General features: G+C 47.4%; 1 protein-coding gene across 1 annotated transcript in view; it reads left to right on the forward strand.

Annotated features, from left to right (window-relative positions):
* LOC139380294 (E3 ubiquitin-protein ligase SH3RF3-like) overlaps positions 1–19,146 on the forward strand; it is a 67,397-nt gene extending 48,251 nt beyond the window's left edge. Inside the window, exons 3-9 of the mRNA XM_071122877.1 lie at positions 2,193–2,288; positions 8,331–8,791; positions 10,403–10,573; positions 10,844–11,067; positions 11,651–11,970; positions 13,100–13,431; positions 17,074–19,146. Of these exons, the coding sequence (XP_070978978.1) occupies positions 2,193–2,288; positions 8,331–8,791; positions 10,403–10,573; positions 10,844–11,067; positions 11,651–11,970; positions 13,100–13,431; positions 17,074–17,242 (1,773 nt within the window). The 3' untranslated portion in view covers positions 17,243–19,146. The remainder of the gene's footprint in view (positions 1–2,192; positions 2,289–8,330; positions 8,792–10,402; positions 10,574–10,843; positions 11,068–11,650; positions 11,971–13,099; positions 13,432–17,073) is intronic.
* The last annotated feature ends 435 nt before the right edge of the window (positions 19,147–19,581 follow it).

Here is a 19,581-nt window from a genome sequence, read left to right on the forward strand (position 1 = left end):
ATTTTCAGTCTCCTGAGGGAGAATAGGTTTTGTTGTGCCCTCTTCACGACTGTCTTGGTGTGTTTGGACCATGTTAGTTTGTTGGTGATGTGGACACCAAGGAACTTGAAGCTCTCAACCTGCTCCACTACAGCCCCGTCGATGAGAAGGGGGGCGTGCTCAGTCCACCTTTTCCTGTAGTCCACAATCATCTCCTTTGTCTTGATCGCGTTGAGGGGGAGGTTGTTGTCCTGGTACCACACGGCCAGGTCTCTGACCTCCTCCCTATTGGCTGTCTCGTCGTTGTTGGTGATCAGGCCTACCACTGGTGTGTCATCGGCAAACTTAATGATGGTTTTGGAGTCATGCCTGGCCATGCAGTCATGAGTGAACAGGGAGTATAGGAGGGGACTGATCACGCACCCCTGAGGGGCCCCTGTGTTGAGGATCAGCGTGGCGGATGTGTTGTTACCTACCCTTACCACCTGGGGGCGGCCCGTCAGGAAGTCCAGGATCCAGTTGCAGAGGGAGGTGTTTAGTCCCAGAGTCCTTAGCTTCACCATCTGGCAGTCCGACGGACGAATCTGGGTTTGGCGGATGCCAGGAGAGAACGCTACCTTACACAATGCATAGTGCCAACTGCAAAGTTTGGTGGAGAAGGAAGGGCTGTTTTTCATGGTTCGGGCTAGGCAGCACAAAATGACATTCTAGAAGATTCTGTGCTTCAAACTTTGTGGCAACCGCTTGGGGAAGGCCCCTTTCCTGTTTCAGCATAACAACGCCCCTGTGCACAAAGCGAGGTCCATACAGCAATGGATTGCCGAATATCGGTGTGGAAGAACTTGAGTGGCCTGCACAGAGCCTCATCGAACATCTTTATCCCCTTACTGTGTGTATAAGGTAGTAGTTGTGGAATTGTTGGGTTAGGTTAGATTACTCGTTGGTTATTACTGCATTGTCGGAACTTGAAGCACAAGCATTTCGCTACACTCACATTAACATCTGCTAACCATGTGTATGTGACAAATAAAAATGTGATTTGATTTGATTTGATCGAAAACCTTTGGGATGAATTGGAACGCTGATTGCGAGCCAGGCTTAGTAGCCCAACATCAGTGACCAACCTCTCTAATGCTGTTGTGGCTGAATGGAAGCAAGTCCCTGCAGCAATGTTCCAACATCTAGTGGAAAGCCTTCCCAGAAGAGTGGAGTGGAGGCTCTCTATGATACCCTACTGGATGTTTTGTGTTTATCTAAGCAGTCTACCTTCTCCTCCGTCTATCTTTCTCCCTCTTTATCTGAATATAGTTTTTCTCCTCCTATGTGGGAGAGCGAGAGAGTAACCCCCCTTCTCCAGCACAGTGTTTGTGATAAACAGTGATTTGTATTCCCTCTGCTCCTCTCCTCTTCAAAGCTCATCATTTGTTCATGCTGTTACACACTCTAGGTGAGGACACTGGCGAATGGAACATATCTCGTTCTCTCTCATTCTCTGTGTGTGTGTGTTCCTCAGCAGCACCTGGCCTCCTACACTCTCTCAGGATGGGGCTGAGGGCCAAGTCAGGACAGAGAGACACAGACATGCACTTCCTTTTCGCACACACAGAATCACAGCTGCAGTTCCCTAGCTAAATTACTAAATGGAAGGATGGGTTTAAATTCAAAGAGAGAATGAGAGGGCGACAGAGAGGGAGACAGAGGGAGACGGAGAGGGAGTGAATGAGTGAAGGAGAGCAGCATGTAAGCCTGCATGTAACAGGGCCAGTGGGTCAGATAATATATCTCTAGGAGAGAGAGAGAAACCTTATCCCTCTCTTACTGTTTCTCTTTTTGCCATCCTCTCCCTCCCTCTCCTTCTTTCCCTCTGTGATGATGAGAAATGAGTAGAAACATATTACATCAATTACCTTGTACCCTGTACATTGACCTGGTACCAGCACTCCTTGTATATAGCCTCATTATGGTTAGAGAAAACGAAGGGGGCAGGCCAAGTTAGAGAGGGAGAGGGGAGATAGTGTGGGAGAGTGAGAGAAAGAGAGACTCACACATGGTGATTTTAATGCAGGGAAATCAGTTTTACCCCATTTTTTACCAGCATGTCACCACCAAAAAGAGGCAACAAAACTCTAGACCACCCGAGAGAGAGAGAGAGAGAGATGAATATAAGCTTAATTCCTGTTGTGTCCTTATAAACCATACTGTCTGTTCAATAGGATGAGGTTCTGACGGTGATCAGACGAGTGGATGACAACTGGGCAGAGGGCATGCTGGGAGATAAGATCGGGATCTTCCCCATCCTCTATGTAGAGGTAACAACAAACACACACACAGGGGGGGGGGGGGTCTTATTAGATAGGGATTCATCAATAATTAAGAGTCTTCCATCACTTTGACTCGACGGGAGGCTATGTGTGCGTGCGTATGTGTGTTGTGAAGGGGGGAGGTTAGGGTTAGTAGGGGGGGACATAATGAGGGTGTCTCAGCTGGAGGCGAGTGGAGCGTTGGGGGAGGGAGGAAGGAGCTCTCTCCTCTCTCCTTGTCTCCTATGGTGGTGTAGCTGTGCGCAGTTAACCCTTCACACCTTTAACGCAAGAAGAGCCTAGAGCGTCATGTGGATGTCATAACACACTGTCGTTGTTAGAATCTTAATATCACAAATTGAAGGAGGACATTTTTGACTGGTTTCCCTCTGCTACCCGTCCTACTCCCGACAGTTGAAGGTGCCCTGCCCCGTTGATAATTACCCCCATAATTGCCTCGAAATAGCATATATTAAATGTATTCATTAGACTGTTAGAATGTTGACGTCCAAACTACACAAACACACACACTGTATGGCACAGTGAGCACAGGGCTGCTCAGATGAAATATGATCACAGAGAGAAAGAAAGTACAGGGTGAAGGATGGTTCTGCCTCAGAGAACAACGCACACACACACACACACACACACCATTTCTGGTGAGGTAAAAGGTGAAGGCCCTTGTGAATAGTGTAAAGAGACAGTCACACATTCAGGTATATTGTGTATACTGTGGGAACGTATGCATGAGATGGGGAGAGGAATTCACTGTCTGTCTGTGTCTGAGTGTGTAATTGACCTTCATAGAGAAAGACTGTGTATGCGTCTCCATTCGTCCCCTGAGAGTAATGCCGTCAGTGCAGGATCAATCTATCAGGCTCATTAGCATATGTTCTGATTAGCATATCTATTAATATGGAGATGGCGACGTCTCACACACTGAGTCAGATCCACTCTGTCCTGCCCCATACAGTCTATACTCACACACTGAGACAGATCCACTCTGTCCTGCCCTCTACAGTCTATACTCACACACTGAGACAGATCCACTCTGTCCTGCCCTCTACAGTCTATACTCACACACTGAGACAGAGCCACTCTGTCCTGCTCTCTACAGTCTATACTCACACACTGAGACAGATCCACTCTGTCCTGCCCTCTACAGTCTATACTCACACACTGAGACAGATCCACTCTGTCCTGCCCTCTACAGTCTATACTCACACAATGAGACAGATCCACTCTGTCCTGCCCTCTACAGTCTATACTCACACACTGAGACAGATCCACTCTGTCCTGCCCCCTACAGTCTATACTCACACGCTGAGACAGATCCACTCTGTCCTGCCCTCTACAGTCTATACTCACGCACTGAGACAGATCCACTCTGTCCTGCCCTCTACAGTCTATACTTACACACTGAGACAGATCCACTCTGTCCTGCCCCCTACAGTCTATACTCACACACTGAGACAGATCCACTCTGTCCTGCCCTCTACAGTCTATACTCACGCACTGAGACAGATCCACTCTGTCCTGCCCTCTACAGTCTATACTCACACACTGAGACAGATCCACTCTGTCCTGCCCCCTACAGTCTATACTCACACACTGAGACAGATCCACTCTGTCCTGCCCTCTACAGTCTATACTCACACACTGAGACAGATCCACTCTGTCCTGCGCTCTACAGTCTATACTCACACACTGAGACAGATCCACTCTGTCCTGCCCCCTACAGTCTATACTCACACACTGAGACAGATCCACTCTGTCCTGCCCTCTACAGTCTATACTCACACACTGAGACAGATCCACTCTGTCCTGCGCTCTACAGTCTATACTCACACACTGAGACAGATCCACTCTGTCCTGCCCCCTACAGTCTATACTCACACACTGAGACAGATCCACTCTGTCCTGCTCTCTACAGTCTATACTCACACACTGAGACAGATCCACTCTGTCCTGCCCCCTACAGTCTATACTCACACACTGAGACAGATCCACTCTGTCCTGCCCCCTACAGTCTATACTCACACGCTGAGACAGATCCACTCTGTCCTGCCCTCTACAGTCTATACTCACACACTGAGACAGATCCACTCTGTCCTGCCCCTACAGTCTATACTTACACACTGAGACAGATCCACTCTGTCATGCCCCACACAGTCTATACTCACACACTGAGACAGATCCACCTTGTCCTGCCCCATACAGTCTATACTCACACACTGAGACAGATCCACTCTGTCCTGCCCCCTACAGTCTATACTCACACACTGAGACAGATCCACTCTGTCCTGCCCCATAGTCTATACTCACACACTGAGACAGATCCACTCTGTCCTGCCCTCTACAGTCTATACTTACACACTGAGACAGATCCACTCTGTCCTGCTCTCTACAGTCTATACTCACACACTGAGACAGATCCACTCTGTCCTGCCCTCTACAGTCTATACTCACGCGCTGAGACAGATCCACTCTGTCCTGCCCTCTACAGTCTATACTCACACGCTGAGACATATCCACTCTGTCATGCCCTCTACAGTCTATACTTACACACTGAGACAGATCCACTCTGTCCTGCCCCTACAGTCTATACTTACACACTGAGACAGATCCACTCTGTCCTGCCCTCTACAGTCTATACTCACACGCTGAGACAGATCCACTCTGTCCTGCCCTCTACAGTCTATACTCACACACTGAGACAGATCCACTCTGTCCTGCCCTCTACAGTCTATACTCACACACTGAGACAGATCCACTCTGTCCTGCCCTCTACAGTCTATACTCACACACTGAGACAGATCCACTCTGTCCTGCCCCCTACAGTCTATACTCACACGCTGAGACAGATCCACTCTGTCCTGCCCTCTACAGTCTATACTCACGCACTGAGACAGATCCACTCTGTCCTGCCCTCTACAGTCTATACTTACACACTGGGACAGATCCACTCTGTCCTGCCCCCTACAGTCTATACTCACACACTGAGACAGATCCAATCTGTCCTGCCCTCTACAGTCTATACTCACGCACTGAGACAAATCCACTCTGTCCTGCCCTCTACAGTCTATACTCACACACTGAGACAGATCCACTCTGTCCTGCCCCCTACAGTCTATACTCACACACTGAGACAGATCCACTCTGTCCTGCCCTCTACAGTCTATACTCACACACTGAGACAGATCCACTCTGTCCTGCCCCCTACAGTCTATACTCACACACTGAGACAGATCCACTCTGTCCTGCCCCCTACAGTCTATACTCACACACTGAGACAGATCCACTCTGTCCTGCCCTCTACAGTCTATACTCACACACTGAGACAGATCCACTCTGTCCTGCGCTCTACAGTCTATACTCACACACTGAGACAGATCCACTCTGTCCTGCCCCCTACAGTCTATACTCACACACTGAGACAGATCCACTCTGTCCTGCTCTCTACAGTCTATACTCACACACTGAGACAGATCCACTCTGTCCTGCCCCCTACAGTCTATACTCACACACTGAGACAGATCCACTCTGCCCTGCCCCCTACAGTCTATACTCACACACTGAGACAGATCCACTCTGCCCTGCCCCCTACAGTCTATACTCACACACTGAGACATATCCACTCTGTCCTGCCCCTACAGTCTATACTTACACACTGAGACAGATCCACTCTGTCCTGCCCCCTACAGTCTATACTTACACACTGAGACAGATCCACTCTGTCATGCCCTCTACAGTCTATACTCACACACTGAGACAGATCCACTCTGTCCTGCCCCCTACAGTCTATACTCACACACGGAGACAGATCCACTCTGTCCTGCCCCACACAGTCTATACTCACACACTGAGACAGATCCACTCTGTCCTGCCCCATACAGTCTATACTCACACACTGAGACAGATCCACTCTGTCCTGCCCCCTACAGTCTATACTCACACACTGAGACAGATCCACTCTGTCCTGCCCCATAGTCTATACTCACACACTGAGACAGATCCACTCTGTCCTGCCCTCTACAGTCTATACTTACACACTGAGACAGATCCACTCTGTCCTGCTCTCTACAGTCTATACTCACACACTGAGACAGATCCACTCTGTCCTGCCCTCTACAGTCTATACTCACACGCTGAGACAGATCCACTCTGTCCTGCCCTCTACAGTCTATACTCACACGCTGAGACATATCCACTCTGTCCTGCCCTCTACAGTCTATACTTACACACTGAGACAGATCCACTCTGTCCTGCCCCTACAGTCTATACTTACACACTGAGACAGATCCACTCTGTCCTGCCCTCTACAGTCTATACTCACACGCTGAGACAGATCCACTCTGTCCTGCCCTCTACAGTCTATACTCACACACTGAGACAGATCCACTCTGTCCTGCCCTCTACAGTCTATACTTACACACTGAGACAGATCCTCTCTGGCCTGCCCCCTACAGTCTATACTCACACACTGAGACAGATCCACTCTGTCCTGCCCTCTACGGTCTATACTCACACACTGAGACAGATCCACTCTGTCCTGCCCCCTACAGTCTATACTCACACACTGAGACAGATCCACTCTGTCCTGCCCCCTACAGTCTATACTCACACACTGAGTCAGATCCACTCTGTCCTGCCCTCTACAGTCTATACTCACACACTGAGACAGATCCACTCTGTCCTGCCCTCTACAGTCTATACTCACACACTGAGACAGATCCACTCTGTCCTGCCCCCTACAGTCTATACTCACACGCTGAGACAGATCCACTCTGTCCTGCCCTCTACAGTCTATACTCACGCACTGAGACAGATCCACTCTGTCCTGCCCTCTACAGTCTATACTTACACACTGAGACAGATCCACTCTGTCCTGCCCTCTACAGTCTATACTCACACACTGAGACAGATCCACTCTGTTCTGCCCTCTACAGTCTATACTCACACACTGAGACAGATCCACTCTGTCCTGCCCTCTACAGTGTATACTCACACACTGAGACAGATCCACTCTGTCCTGCCCTCTACAGTCTATACTCACACGCTGAGACAGATCCACTCTGTCCTGCCCCCTATAGTCTATACTCACACACTGAGACAGATCCACTCTGTCCTGCCCTCTACAGTCTATACTCACGCACTGAGACAGATCCACTCTGTCCTGCCCTCTACAGTCTATACTTACACACTGAGACAGATCCACTCTGTCCTGCCCTCTACAGTCTATACTCACACACTGAGACAGATCCACTCTGTTCTGCCCTCTACAGTCTATACTCACACACTGAGACAGATCCACTCTGTCCTGCCCTCTACAGTGTATACTCACACACTGAGACAGATCCACTCTGTCCTGCCCTCTACAGTCTATACTCACACGCTGAGACAGATCCACTCTGTCCTGCCCCCTATAGTCTATACTCACACACTGAGACAGATCCACTCTGTCCTGCCCTCTACAGTCTATACTCACACGCGCACTATTCTCTCCAAGGAATCCTCTCCAACAAAGGAGTGTGTTTTCAGTGGAGTTGATATTGATGTAATGTAGCAGAAAGCATCCCCTGAGTTCAACATGGTGACAATGTGTGTGTGTGGACTGAGAGGATCTGCTCTCTCTGTGTTGTGATTGTGACTGTGAGAATGAGCATCCGTCTGTGAGAGAGCGTGAGTAGTGTTGTTGCTGGGTAGATTCAGTGTGTGGGGGTTATCTGACTAGCAAGAACAGACTACAAGATCGACTGTCATCCTGTCAGATATGAGCTGCATTACAAACGTTGTTCTCTCCTCCTCATCTTTCACTAAGTACATAGATTCTCCCCAGGGTGTGGGGTGTGTGTGATCTTTTTTGTCTGGTTTGAAGTTCTGCCAACAGCAGAAGGCGTGCTCTGAGAGCCAGCAGTGTGTAGTAAAGCAGTCTAAAGCAATTCAATTCAATGATTTGGATCTCATCCTTTCCTCTCCTCTCGTCTCCTTTCGTCTCCTCTCGTCTCCTATCCTCTCGTCTCCTTTCCTCTCATCTCCTCTCCACTTTAGCTAAATGAAACAGCCAAACAGTTGATGGAGATTGACAAGCCGACATCCAATCCCGTCCCTGGCCCCAGCTTTGACCCGTCTCCCGGCCTCCCATTGGGTCCCTGCTCCCTTGGCCCCTCCCCTGACCCATCCTCTGCAGGAAGTGGCAATGGTGCCCTCCAGAGGCAAGAGGAGGAGAGAAGAGGGGGAGAGGGGAAGAAAAACGCTAAGAAGCGCCACTCGTTCACAGCTCTGAGTGTGACGCAGCGGACAGCCCAGCTCAACAACAGACACAGCATGGAGATCTCCCACCCTGTCCTCATCAGCTCCTCTGACCCCAGGGCTGCTGCACGAATACAGGACTCTCTCCCCGGTCCCCCCGGTCCCACTCCCTCCTCAGTCGGAGTTCTGGTTCCTCCCAGAATGGCTTCAGTCACCTCAGAACTGCTGGCTCAAGCCAAGGTCCAACTACCACTCAACATGTAAGTTTACTCATCACACAGGCATGGTTTACCAACTGGTAAATCTATAGGTAAATGAGTTGACTAGCAATGCTGTCTGTTTTCTCTGAGCTGCTGTCCTGTCTATAAGGTGAAACAGAAGCTGTGTGGAATATAAAGATTCTGCTGCATCTACTACCATATCTTCCTGGATGTGCGTGCACACACACAAACACACACTATCCAGAGCGGGTTGTCCCGCTAATGAGGTCGGACACTTCCATCTCCGACTGGCAACCTGCCCTGTTGCTATGGGAAAACGTCCCCTAGTTACCATAGCAACCCAGAGGCAGTGCATGGACACCTGCTTACTCTCCCCTCCTATTATTCTTCAGACATACAGTACCAGTCAAAAGTTAGGACACACCTACTCATTCAAGGATTATTCTTTATTTTTGCTATTTTCTACATTGTAAAATAATAGTGAAGACATCAAAACTATGAAATATCACAAATGGAATCATGTAGTAACCAAAAAAGTGTAAAACAAATTCTTAAAAGTAGCCTTCCTTTGCGTTGATGACAGCTTTGCACACTCTTGGCATTCTCTCAACAAACCATGAAATGTGTTTCCATGGTTGAGCAGCTGCACACAAGCCTAAGATCACTATGTGCAATGCCAAGCTTCAGTGTAAAACCTGCCGCCATTGGACTCTGGAGCAGTGGAAACGCATTCTCTGAAATGATGAATCACACTTCACTATCTGGCAGTCCGATGGACGAATCGGGGTTTGGTGGTTACCAAGAGAACGCTACCTGCCCAAATGCATAATGCCAACTGTAAAGTGTGGTGGAGGAGAAATAATGGTCTGGGGCTGTTTTTCATGGTTTGGGCTAGGACCCTTAGTTCCAGTGAAGGGAAATCTTAACGCTACAGAATACAATGACATTCTAGATGATTCTGTGCTTCCAACTTTGTGGCAACAGTTTGGGCAAAGCCCTTTCCTGTTTTAGCATGACGATGCCCCCATGCACAATGTGAGGTCCATACAGAAGTGGATTGTCAAGATCGGCGTGGAAGAACTTGACTGACCTGCACAGAGCCCTGACCTCAACCCCATTGAACACCTTTGGGATGAATTGGAACACCGACTGTGAGCCAGGCCTAATTGCCCAGCATAGGTGCCCGACCTCACTAATGCTCTTGTGGCTGAATGGAAGCAAGTCCCTACAGCAATGTTCCAACATCTAGTGAAAAGCCTTCCCTGAAGAGTGGAGACTGTTATAGCAGCAAAGAGGGAATCAACTCCATATTAATGGCCATGATTTTGGAATGAGATGTTTGACGAGCAGGTGTCCACATACTTTTGATCATATAGTGTATATTCAGACATAAATTCAGACATGTACATTCAGATATCAAACATATATTCAGTCGGACCCTTCAACAATATTTAGACAGTGAATGCCCCCCAAAATATTGGTCTTTATTCCAGCAAATTGGATATGAGATCAAATAATGCACATGAGGCATGCACAGAATCTCACCTTTTATGTGGTTGCATTTTATTACATAGTTGTTTGTCCATATTAAAACAATACCAGTCATTTGTTCAGTCAAATGATCCTAAACGACGTCTCTGTGTATCCCAGCTACCTGGCCCTGTATGCATATAAGTCCCAGAAGGCAGATGAGTTGGAGCTGAGGAAAGGAGAGATGTACCGTGTCACAGAGAAGTGTCAGGACGGCTGGTTTAAAGGGACCTCTCTACGCACCGCTGCTTCCGGAGTCTTCCCTGGAAACTATGTCACACCCGTGTCACGGTGAGACACGCACAGGCACGAACGCACGCACACTCACACACACATTTTCTCACGCAAATACTCTCTTTCTCCCTCTAACACACACCCTTTCAAACACATAACTCTGTTTGCGTGAGAGGCGGACGATAAGCAGCATGTTGATGGTAGTATAATAGGGGATATCAATAGTATCTTGGTCACTATTCTAACAGGACTGGAACCATTGATTCTCTCCCCTCTCCCAACCCCTTCTCCCACTCGTGCTCTCTCTCTTTCTCGCTCTCTCTGCAGAGCTCCGTTTGCGGTGGGTGGTTCTCAGAGCTCCTGTCTCTCAGGGCAGGAGGTGGGAGGGGTGGGACAGGGGAGTAAGGCAGCCTCCCCCTCCTCCGCCGGCCCCTCCTCCTCTCGTCCCTCCCCTCCCCCCTCTTCCCCCCAGTCTGCTGCTGCTCAGCTTAAGAACTGCCTTCGCTTTGGACAACAAACAGTTAACCAGACCCGCTCTGCCATGCAACTGGGTGAGTACACAGAGATTATTCAGGTTCTAGATCTGTAATTTCCTACATTTGATCCAGCTCTTATATCTGGCCTCTCTCTCCCTCCTTGCCTCTCTCCTTCCTTCCCTCTCTCTGTCAGGGAGAACATGTGATGGTATTTAAAGTTTCTCCTGGGAGCCTCTCTCTTTGTCTCTGTCTTACACACACACACCTGTTATCCATTACAAAATAAAGTATGACCATAGGTAGGCTATGGTAGTTTGGTCACATGTGTCATTGGCAGTCAGATGTCGTATTGGGGCGGCAGGTAGCCTACCGGTTAGGGCGTTGGGGCCGTAACCCAAAATGTCGCTGGTTTGAATACCTGAGCCGACAAGGTTAAAAATCAGAAGGCACTTAACCCTAATTTTCTCCATAGGCGCCGTACTACTATGGCTAACCCTGCAAAATAACACATTTCACTGCACCTATCTGGTGTGATAATAAAATATATATATGTAATATGATGACAGCACAAACAGGAAGCAGATGGTGTCTTGTAACAGTAAGATGACTACTGTGTGCTGTGTAATAGTATGTAACAGTGTGTAATGTGTGTGTTCAGTCCACAGCCCGCCCTCCAGCAGCCCAGAGCGTCCCACACCCACCGTCTCTCCTCTCCGACCTCAGAAATCTTCCCCGTCGCGCTCCGCTGGTCAATCTGCTCGCCCAATATCCATGGTGTCCCCCGGCCCTTCCCCCCTCTCCTCCCCTGCTTCGCGCCCTCTCTCCTGCCTCTCTTCGCCCCTCATCCCACTTTCCTCCCCTCTCTCCTGCCTCACCCCTCCCAACGCCAGTGCCGCCCTGCTCAACGGAGAATCAACCAATCCCTTCCAACCGTCCTCGCCTGGCCCCTCCCACAGCAACGCCCCAAAACCAGAGAAGGTGAGTCTCCTAGGGTGTCTCTCTTCATCTTTCTCTCTCTCTCTCTCTCTCTCTCCCTCTCTCTCTCTCTCTCTCTCTCTCTCTCTCTCTCTCTCTCTCCACCACTACCTCCCTTTATCTAAACTCACAGCAGAGTCTGGTTCCAACATCACACTGCCTTAAAATCCCTCAACATGATGCCATAGTCAGGAGGATATAGTCAGGGAATATTAAAAGCATAGCTAGGGGAAGTGGTGTTGAGGGGAAGTGGCTTGCACCTGGACATGGTGCAGAATCGTCCAACGCCAGACAGACAAACAGACGATCAGTGTGACAGGGCTGTCTCTGTGTGTTGTTCTTCATCTTGATGAGTGTATTAAAGCTCGGTCCATGGTGACAGTGATGGATGGTAGAGTTGTCTGAGAGAGAGGAGCCTATCTGCTCTGGTGTTGACTGGCTTCACAGACACTAGATGAGACAGTTGGTGACAATAGGACAAATAGACTAGGGAAGGACCATGATAAACAGTCATTGACTACGAGCTGTGATGGATTAACTATAGTATTTAGTCTCATCGCATTTAACCTCCTAGCTTTCCTAACCATTTTAATTCCCCACATGCATTGGCTTATTATGCGTTGGAGTTTGCTGTCTGATTAAGTTAGAGGTTTGTGGTGTGTGTGTGTGTGTGTGTGTGTGTGTGTGTGTGTGTGTGTGTGTGTGTGTGTGTGTGTGTGTGTGTGTGTGATGAGGCCTGCTGTGCTGTAAGACAGATGCTTCCATGCTGATTATGCGCTGATAATTGGCTCTGACTCACATCTCAACCCCAAAGATGCACACAAACTCACACACACACACACACACACACACACACACTGAGACTAAAGTTCCCCCTGACACATCGAGACTAAACTATCTGCTGTATATGTGCTGCTCTCTGGTGGATGGTTAGAGAACTACACTCAGATCTCAAAAAGATACTGTACTGGCCAACTGGAGGAGTCATTGTTACATCAGGTAGATACTGCTGGTTAACTGTCTCTGAGACCAGGAGGGATACTGCCAGAAAAATAAAACTGTACATCTGTAGAAGACACTGCAAATTGTTTCATCCCCATTCTCTTCTCTGTCTTGTTATCTGTGTCCACAGAAGGAGAAGAAAGGAGGTCTGCTAAAGCTTCTCTCTGGAGCCGCGGCCAAGAAAAAGGCATCTCATTCTCCCCCGTCCTCCCCACCAACTCTCCCCCTGTCGGGTGCAGTCCTCCCACATCACACCCGCTCTGGCTCCTGTCCAATGGATGCCCATGGGCGTGCCGGGTCTTGTCCAATCGAGAGTGAGATGGCGGGGGCAATGGGGTTAGAGCTGCTGAACAGGAAGTCAGAATCCCTCGATCTCAACTTCCCCCGGTCGCCCCCGATGACCCGCCCCGGGAACGCACTGCTAGCTCTCCGGCCTGAACCCAAACCACTGTCCAGAGAGAGGTAAACACACACTGTAACTACTAACACTGTCAAACACACATCCTGTCCAGAGAGAGGTATACACACACTGTAACTACTCACACTGTCAAACACACATCCTGTCCAGAGAGAGGTATACACACAATGTAACTACTCACACTGTCAAACACACATCCTGTCCAGAGAGAGGTAAGCACACACCCTGTCCAGAGAGAGGTATACACACACTGTAACTACTCACACTGTTAAACACACACCCTGTCCAGAGAGAGGTAAACACACACTGTAACTACTCACACTGTTAAACACACATCCTGTCCAGAGAGAGGTATACACACACTGTAACTACTCACACTGTCAAACACACATCCTGTCCAGAGAGAGGTATACACACACTGTAACTACTCACACTGTCAAACACACATCCTGTCCAGAGAGAGGTATACACACACTGTAACTACTCACACTGTCAAACACACATCCTGTCCAGAGAGAGGTATACACACACTGTAACTACTCACACTGTCAAACACACATCCTGTCCAGAGAGAGGTAAGCACACACCCTGTCCAGAGAGAGGTATACACACACTGTAACTACTCACACTGTTAAACACACACCCTGTCCAGAGAGAGGTATACACACACTGTAACTACTCACACTGTTAAACACACATCCTGTCCAGAGAGAGGTATACACACACTGTAACTACTCACACTGTCAAACACACATCCTGTCCAGAGAGAGGTATACACACACTGTAACTACTCACACTGTTAAACACACACCCTGTCCAGAGAGAGGTAAACACACACTGTAACTTCTCACATAGCCGCGGGGAGTAGGGGTTCTGACAAATCAGAATAAAAATATATATAAATAAATATACTTTTTCACAAAAGCAGTGCACTGGGCCTTTACTAGTCCAGTATTAACGGACCGATATAGCCGTCTGTAGTGATGGCAAAACGGTTTCATTCTGCACTGCCCCCGTCCCCCCGTCAGCGAAAAAAATGCAGCAACCCCAACCTACTTCCCGCGGCTATGGCTACACACTCTCATACACACACCCTCAAACATCCCCCGAGATATGCTGTATGTTACGACACTACGCCACTACAGCACCAGGAATAACTGAGCTTCTGATCATCATTCTTGTCCTATCCCCATCGGTGTGTGTCAGAGCTAATAGTGCCCTCTTTTTTCTCTGAGAGCAACCGCGTCACACAGATGCACGCACACACACACACACAAACCCACACATACACTGACACTCACACACAAACATTAAAACGCACTGTTTCAAGCACGTATAAATCTGTGTGAAGCATTTATATATATAAGACTGCTGAATGATGATGACCTGAGTAGCAGCATATATCACCTCCTAGTGTGTGTGTGTGTGTGTGTTTATGGTGTGCATGTGTTCGAATATGAGTTACAATGCAGCCCTACTGGTCAAGAACTGGTTAAATCAACTGTGTTTCCACGTCATTTCAGCAAAAAAAACTTTTATGTGATGACGTTGAATCAATGTGGAAAACTGATTGGATTTTCCACCCAGCTTTCAAGGATGGGCATAAATTACAAATTACAATTTCTAAATACAACTACAAAATACCCTAAAGATCACTGTATCCAAATAAAATATCATATACTTTTGCATAGTATAGTATTTTATTATAATACATGTATTTTGTATTTTAAAATACATTTGCAAGTTGCCGGCCGAACAGCAACAACATTCACAGCAATGGTTACAGAATCGTTTTACTTGCTATGACTGTGATATGTCGTTGTTTATCTACCTTAGTTGAATGTGCAATGTCACTCTGGATAAGAGTGTCCTGCTAAATGACCAAAATGTAAATGTAAAGTATATGTGAAAATGAAGAACTGCAAGCACACTGGGTACTGTCATTGGCCTTCTTTCATGGGCGGAGCTCATTAGAGTAATACTCAGCATCCTTTCCAATTGTTCATTTTTACATACACATTTATATGTAAACTCAGCAAAAAAAGAAATTTCCCTTTTTCAGGACCCTGTCTTTCAAAGATAATTCGTAAAAATCCAAATAACTTCACCAAAAGAAAGGTGCCCAGGGTCCCTGCTCATCTGCGTGAACGTGCCTTAGGCATGCTGCAAGGAGGCATGAGGACTGCAGATGTGACTAGGGCAATAAATTGCAATGTCAGTACTGTGAGACGCCTAAGACAGAGCTACAGGGAGACAGGACGGACAGCTGATCGTCCTCGCAGTGACAGACCACATGTAACAACACCTGTGCAGGATCGGTACATCTGAACATCACACCTGCGGGACAGGTACAGGATGGCAACAACAACTGCCTGAGTTACACCAGGAATGCACAATCCCTCCATCAGTGCTCAGTCTGTCCGCGATAGGCGGAGAGAGGCTGGATTGAGGGCTTATAGGCCTAGTGTAAGGCAGGTCCTCACCAGACAACACCGGCAACAACGTCGCCTATGGGCACAAACCCACCGTCACTGGACCAGACAGGGCTGGAAAAAATTGCTCTTCACTGACGAGTCACGGTTTTGTCTCACCAGGGGTGATGGTCGGATTCGCGTTTATCATCGAAGGAATGAGCGTTACACTGAGGCCTGTACTCTGGAGCGGGATCGATTTGGAGGTGGAGGGTCCGTCAGGGTCTGGGGCAGTGTGTCACAGCATCATCGGACTGAGCTTGTAGTCATTGCAGGCAATCTCAACGCTGTGCGTTACAGGGAAGACATCCTCCTCCCTCATGTGGTGACCTTCCAGCATGACAATGCCACCAGCTCGTTCTGTGCATGATTTCATGCAAGACAGGAATGTCAGTGTTCTGCCATGGCCAGCGAAGAGCCCGGATCTCAATCCCATTGAGCACGTCTGGGACCTGTTGGATCGGAGGGTGAGGGCTAGGGCCATTCCCCCTATAAATGTGCGGAAACTTGCAGGTGCCTTGGTGGAAGAGTGGAGTAACATCTCACAGCAAGAACTGGCAAATATGGTGCAGTCCATGAGGAGGAGATGCACTGCAGTACTTAATGCAGCTGGTGGCCACACCAGATACTGACTGTTACTTTTGATTTTGACCCCCCTTTGTTCAGGGACACATTATTCAATTAATGTTAGTCACATGTCTGTGGAACTTGTTCAGTTTATGTCTCAATTGTTGAGTCTTGTTATGTTCATACAAATATTTACACATGTTAAGTTTGCTGAAAATAAACGCAGTTGACAGTGAGAGGACATTTCTTTTTTTTGCTGAGTTTAGTTCATTTAACAGATGCTCTAATCACACGATGGTGACATCAGACTTCTGATACCAATATAGGGTGAAAGTATTTTTTAAAGTATTTTGTAAATACAAATTACAGCTTTCAAAAGGATCTTGTTACGAAATACATTGCAGTGTAGTTCACCCCAGCGTAATACAAATGACTAAATCCTCAGAAGTAATTGAAATACATATTTCAAAAACATGTAACAGAAATACTGGCCATCTCTGCCAACCTTTAACCTAAATCCAATGTCATGGTGAAATGTTTTGTTGATTTTTCATTGAATTCATATTAGTTGACAACTCAACCAAATTGGTTGAGGTTGAACTGACGTCTGTGCACAGTGGGTCATTATCCGTAACACTCCCTCCCTAGGTATCGTGTGGTGGTGCCCTACCCCCCTCAGAGCGAGGCGGAGATCGAGCTGAGACAGGGAGACGTGGTGTTTGTTCTTAAGAAGAGAGAAGATGGCTGGTACAAAGGAACTCTGCAGCGGACTGGACGTACTGGCCTCTTCCCTGGCAGCTTCGTAGAGATCTTCTGAACAGGACCGCTACACACACACACACGCACACACACACACACACACACACACACACACACACACACACACACACACACACACACACACATACACGCAGGGATGGGCAAAAATGACAAAATACAATTACAAAAGATCAATGTATCAAAATGAACTACAAAATACTTGTATTTTCTAATAATTTGGGGGGCACCTATATGTGTCCTATTACACACAAGTGTGTAATGGAAATGTTTTTGAGGGGCATATCCCAACTCCCCCTAGACACCCTTAGGGGTCACGGCCAGGGTCGCCATTGTACAGCTCCCCTCGAGCAATTAGGGTTAAGTGACTTGCTGAAGGGCACAGCGACTGATTTTTTTCACCTTGTCGCCTCCAGTATTCAAACCAGCAACCTTTTGATCACTGGTCTAATGCTCTAACCTCGAGGCTACCTGCCGCCCCAAATATATTTCATTAAAATACATGTCTTTTGTATATTAAAATACATAAATACATTTGCAAACTCAGTGACGGATACAGAAACTGTTAATTTGCTATGACTGATGTTGTTTATCTACCTTAGCTGAATGTAGTGACTGTAAGTCACTCTGGATAAGTGTCTGCTAAATGACTAAAATGCTGTATATATGTGAAAATGAACACACCAAAACGAACTGCAAAGCACACTAGGTATTATTATTATTGGCCTTGTTTCGGGGTCATGTCTAGACCCCGAAACAAGCATAATTCTCTTAACCTTCTACGTTAATTCTATTGAACCTGCTATGAAAAGTACATTTTGACAAAAGCTGTATCCTTTCTAGACTTAACCTTGTTTCAGGGCGGAGCTCATTAGAATAATACATTATTACATACACGTTTATATTTAGTTCATTTAGCAGACGCTCTTATGACACCATAGTGCCATCAGTCTTCTGATACCAATGCAGGGTGAAAGGGGGATGGTGAACCGCTATAAACAAATGGTATAGAAAAGTATTTTGTATTTTGAAAATACAAATTACAGCTCTCGAAAGTATCTTATTACAAAATACTGTACATTGGAGTGTAGTCCAGCCCAGTGTAATACAATTGACAAAATACTCAGAAGTCATTTAAATACATATTTCAAATACACGTAACAGAAATACTGGCCATCTCTGCACACACAGCTACTCCAGCACCAACCAGCCTCATAGGAGCGGGGGCCTTTATCCACACAGGACAGCTATGGCAGGGGTCCTTCATCAACCTCATCAATGACTAGTGATGTTGACATCATCAGGAGGCGCCAGCAACTATTGAAGGCACAACAAGCGGCACACTGTATTTTTCTATTGCTTCAGTGTGTATTTGTTTTAAACATCAGTGTCCGTATGAATGTGTGGTATGGCTAGAGACATGCCGTACTGGTTACAGAAGCACCTAAAGACCTTGGCTAACCTGATACCTGTTCTTTCTGGTCGGTGTGTGTGTATGCGTGTCTGTATTCATGTGTGCGAGTAAGAGAGACCAGTAGTTGGTAATACCAGTCATGTGGAAACTCAACATTGGGAAAGAAAGCATATCAACAGTCCCAAATGTTCTTCATTTTAACATACCCCACTTCTGGCTGGCAAGCTACTTCAAACTGCCTCTTTTGGCTAAGCACACAACAGTACTCCTCTTTCATTGGTTAAGCACACAACGGTGGTCCTCTCTAATTGGCTAAGTACACAGTTCCTCTCTCATTTACTAAGCACACAACAACTGTACCCCAACAGAAGTAGGTCTATAGGTCAGGAAGACAGAGTGAAGCACACAGAGTTGGGAAGGCCAGAACGAGTCGGTTACAACACATACAGATGGGATCAGGCTACATCCATACAGCACACTCAGTCTCAGCCTAAAGTGTGTGTGTGTGTGTGTGTGTGTGTGTGTGTGTGTGTGTGTGTGTGTGTGTGTGTGTGTGTGTGTGTGTGTGTGTGTGTGTGTGTGTGTGTGTGTGTGTGTGTGTGTGTGTGTGTGTGTGTGTGTGTGTGAGAGAGAGAGAGAGAGAAAGAGAGATATAGAGACCATCTGTCTCTGATTGGAGTAGCAGATGCAGAGGAGTCTGGGTAATCCCTGAGTTGGGTAACAGACAGATGAGAACACCCAGAGATTCAGATGAGATTAGAACCTTTCCATCAGGCCGCGACACACACAACCACACACACACACACACATACACACACACAACACACACGCACAGTCATTGATGTGAAAGGAGTGGATGGGTCCCAGTCTTTCCGCTCCTCCTCAGAGAGAGAGAGTGTATCAGTTAAACATGTTGATGTTGTTGCTGTGGATAAGCTCTTCGGTCTGGGCCAGAAACAACCCTT

This window comes from Oncorhynchus clarkii, chromosome 22 (assembly GCF_045791955.1).
Source record: "Oncorhynchus clarkii lewisi isolate Uvic-CL-2024 chromosome 22, UVic_Ocla_1.0, whole genome shotgun sequence".
In the NCBI taxonomy this organism is placed as follows: Eukaryota; Metazoa; Chordata; class Actinopteri; order Salmoniformes; family Salmonidae; genus Oncorhynchus; species Oncorhynchus clarkii.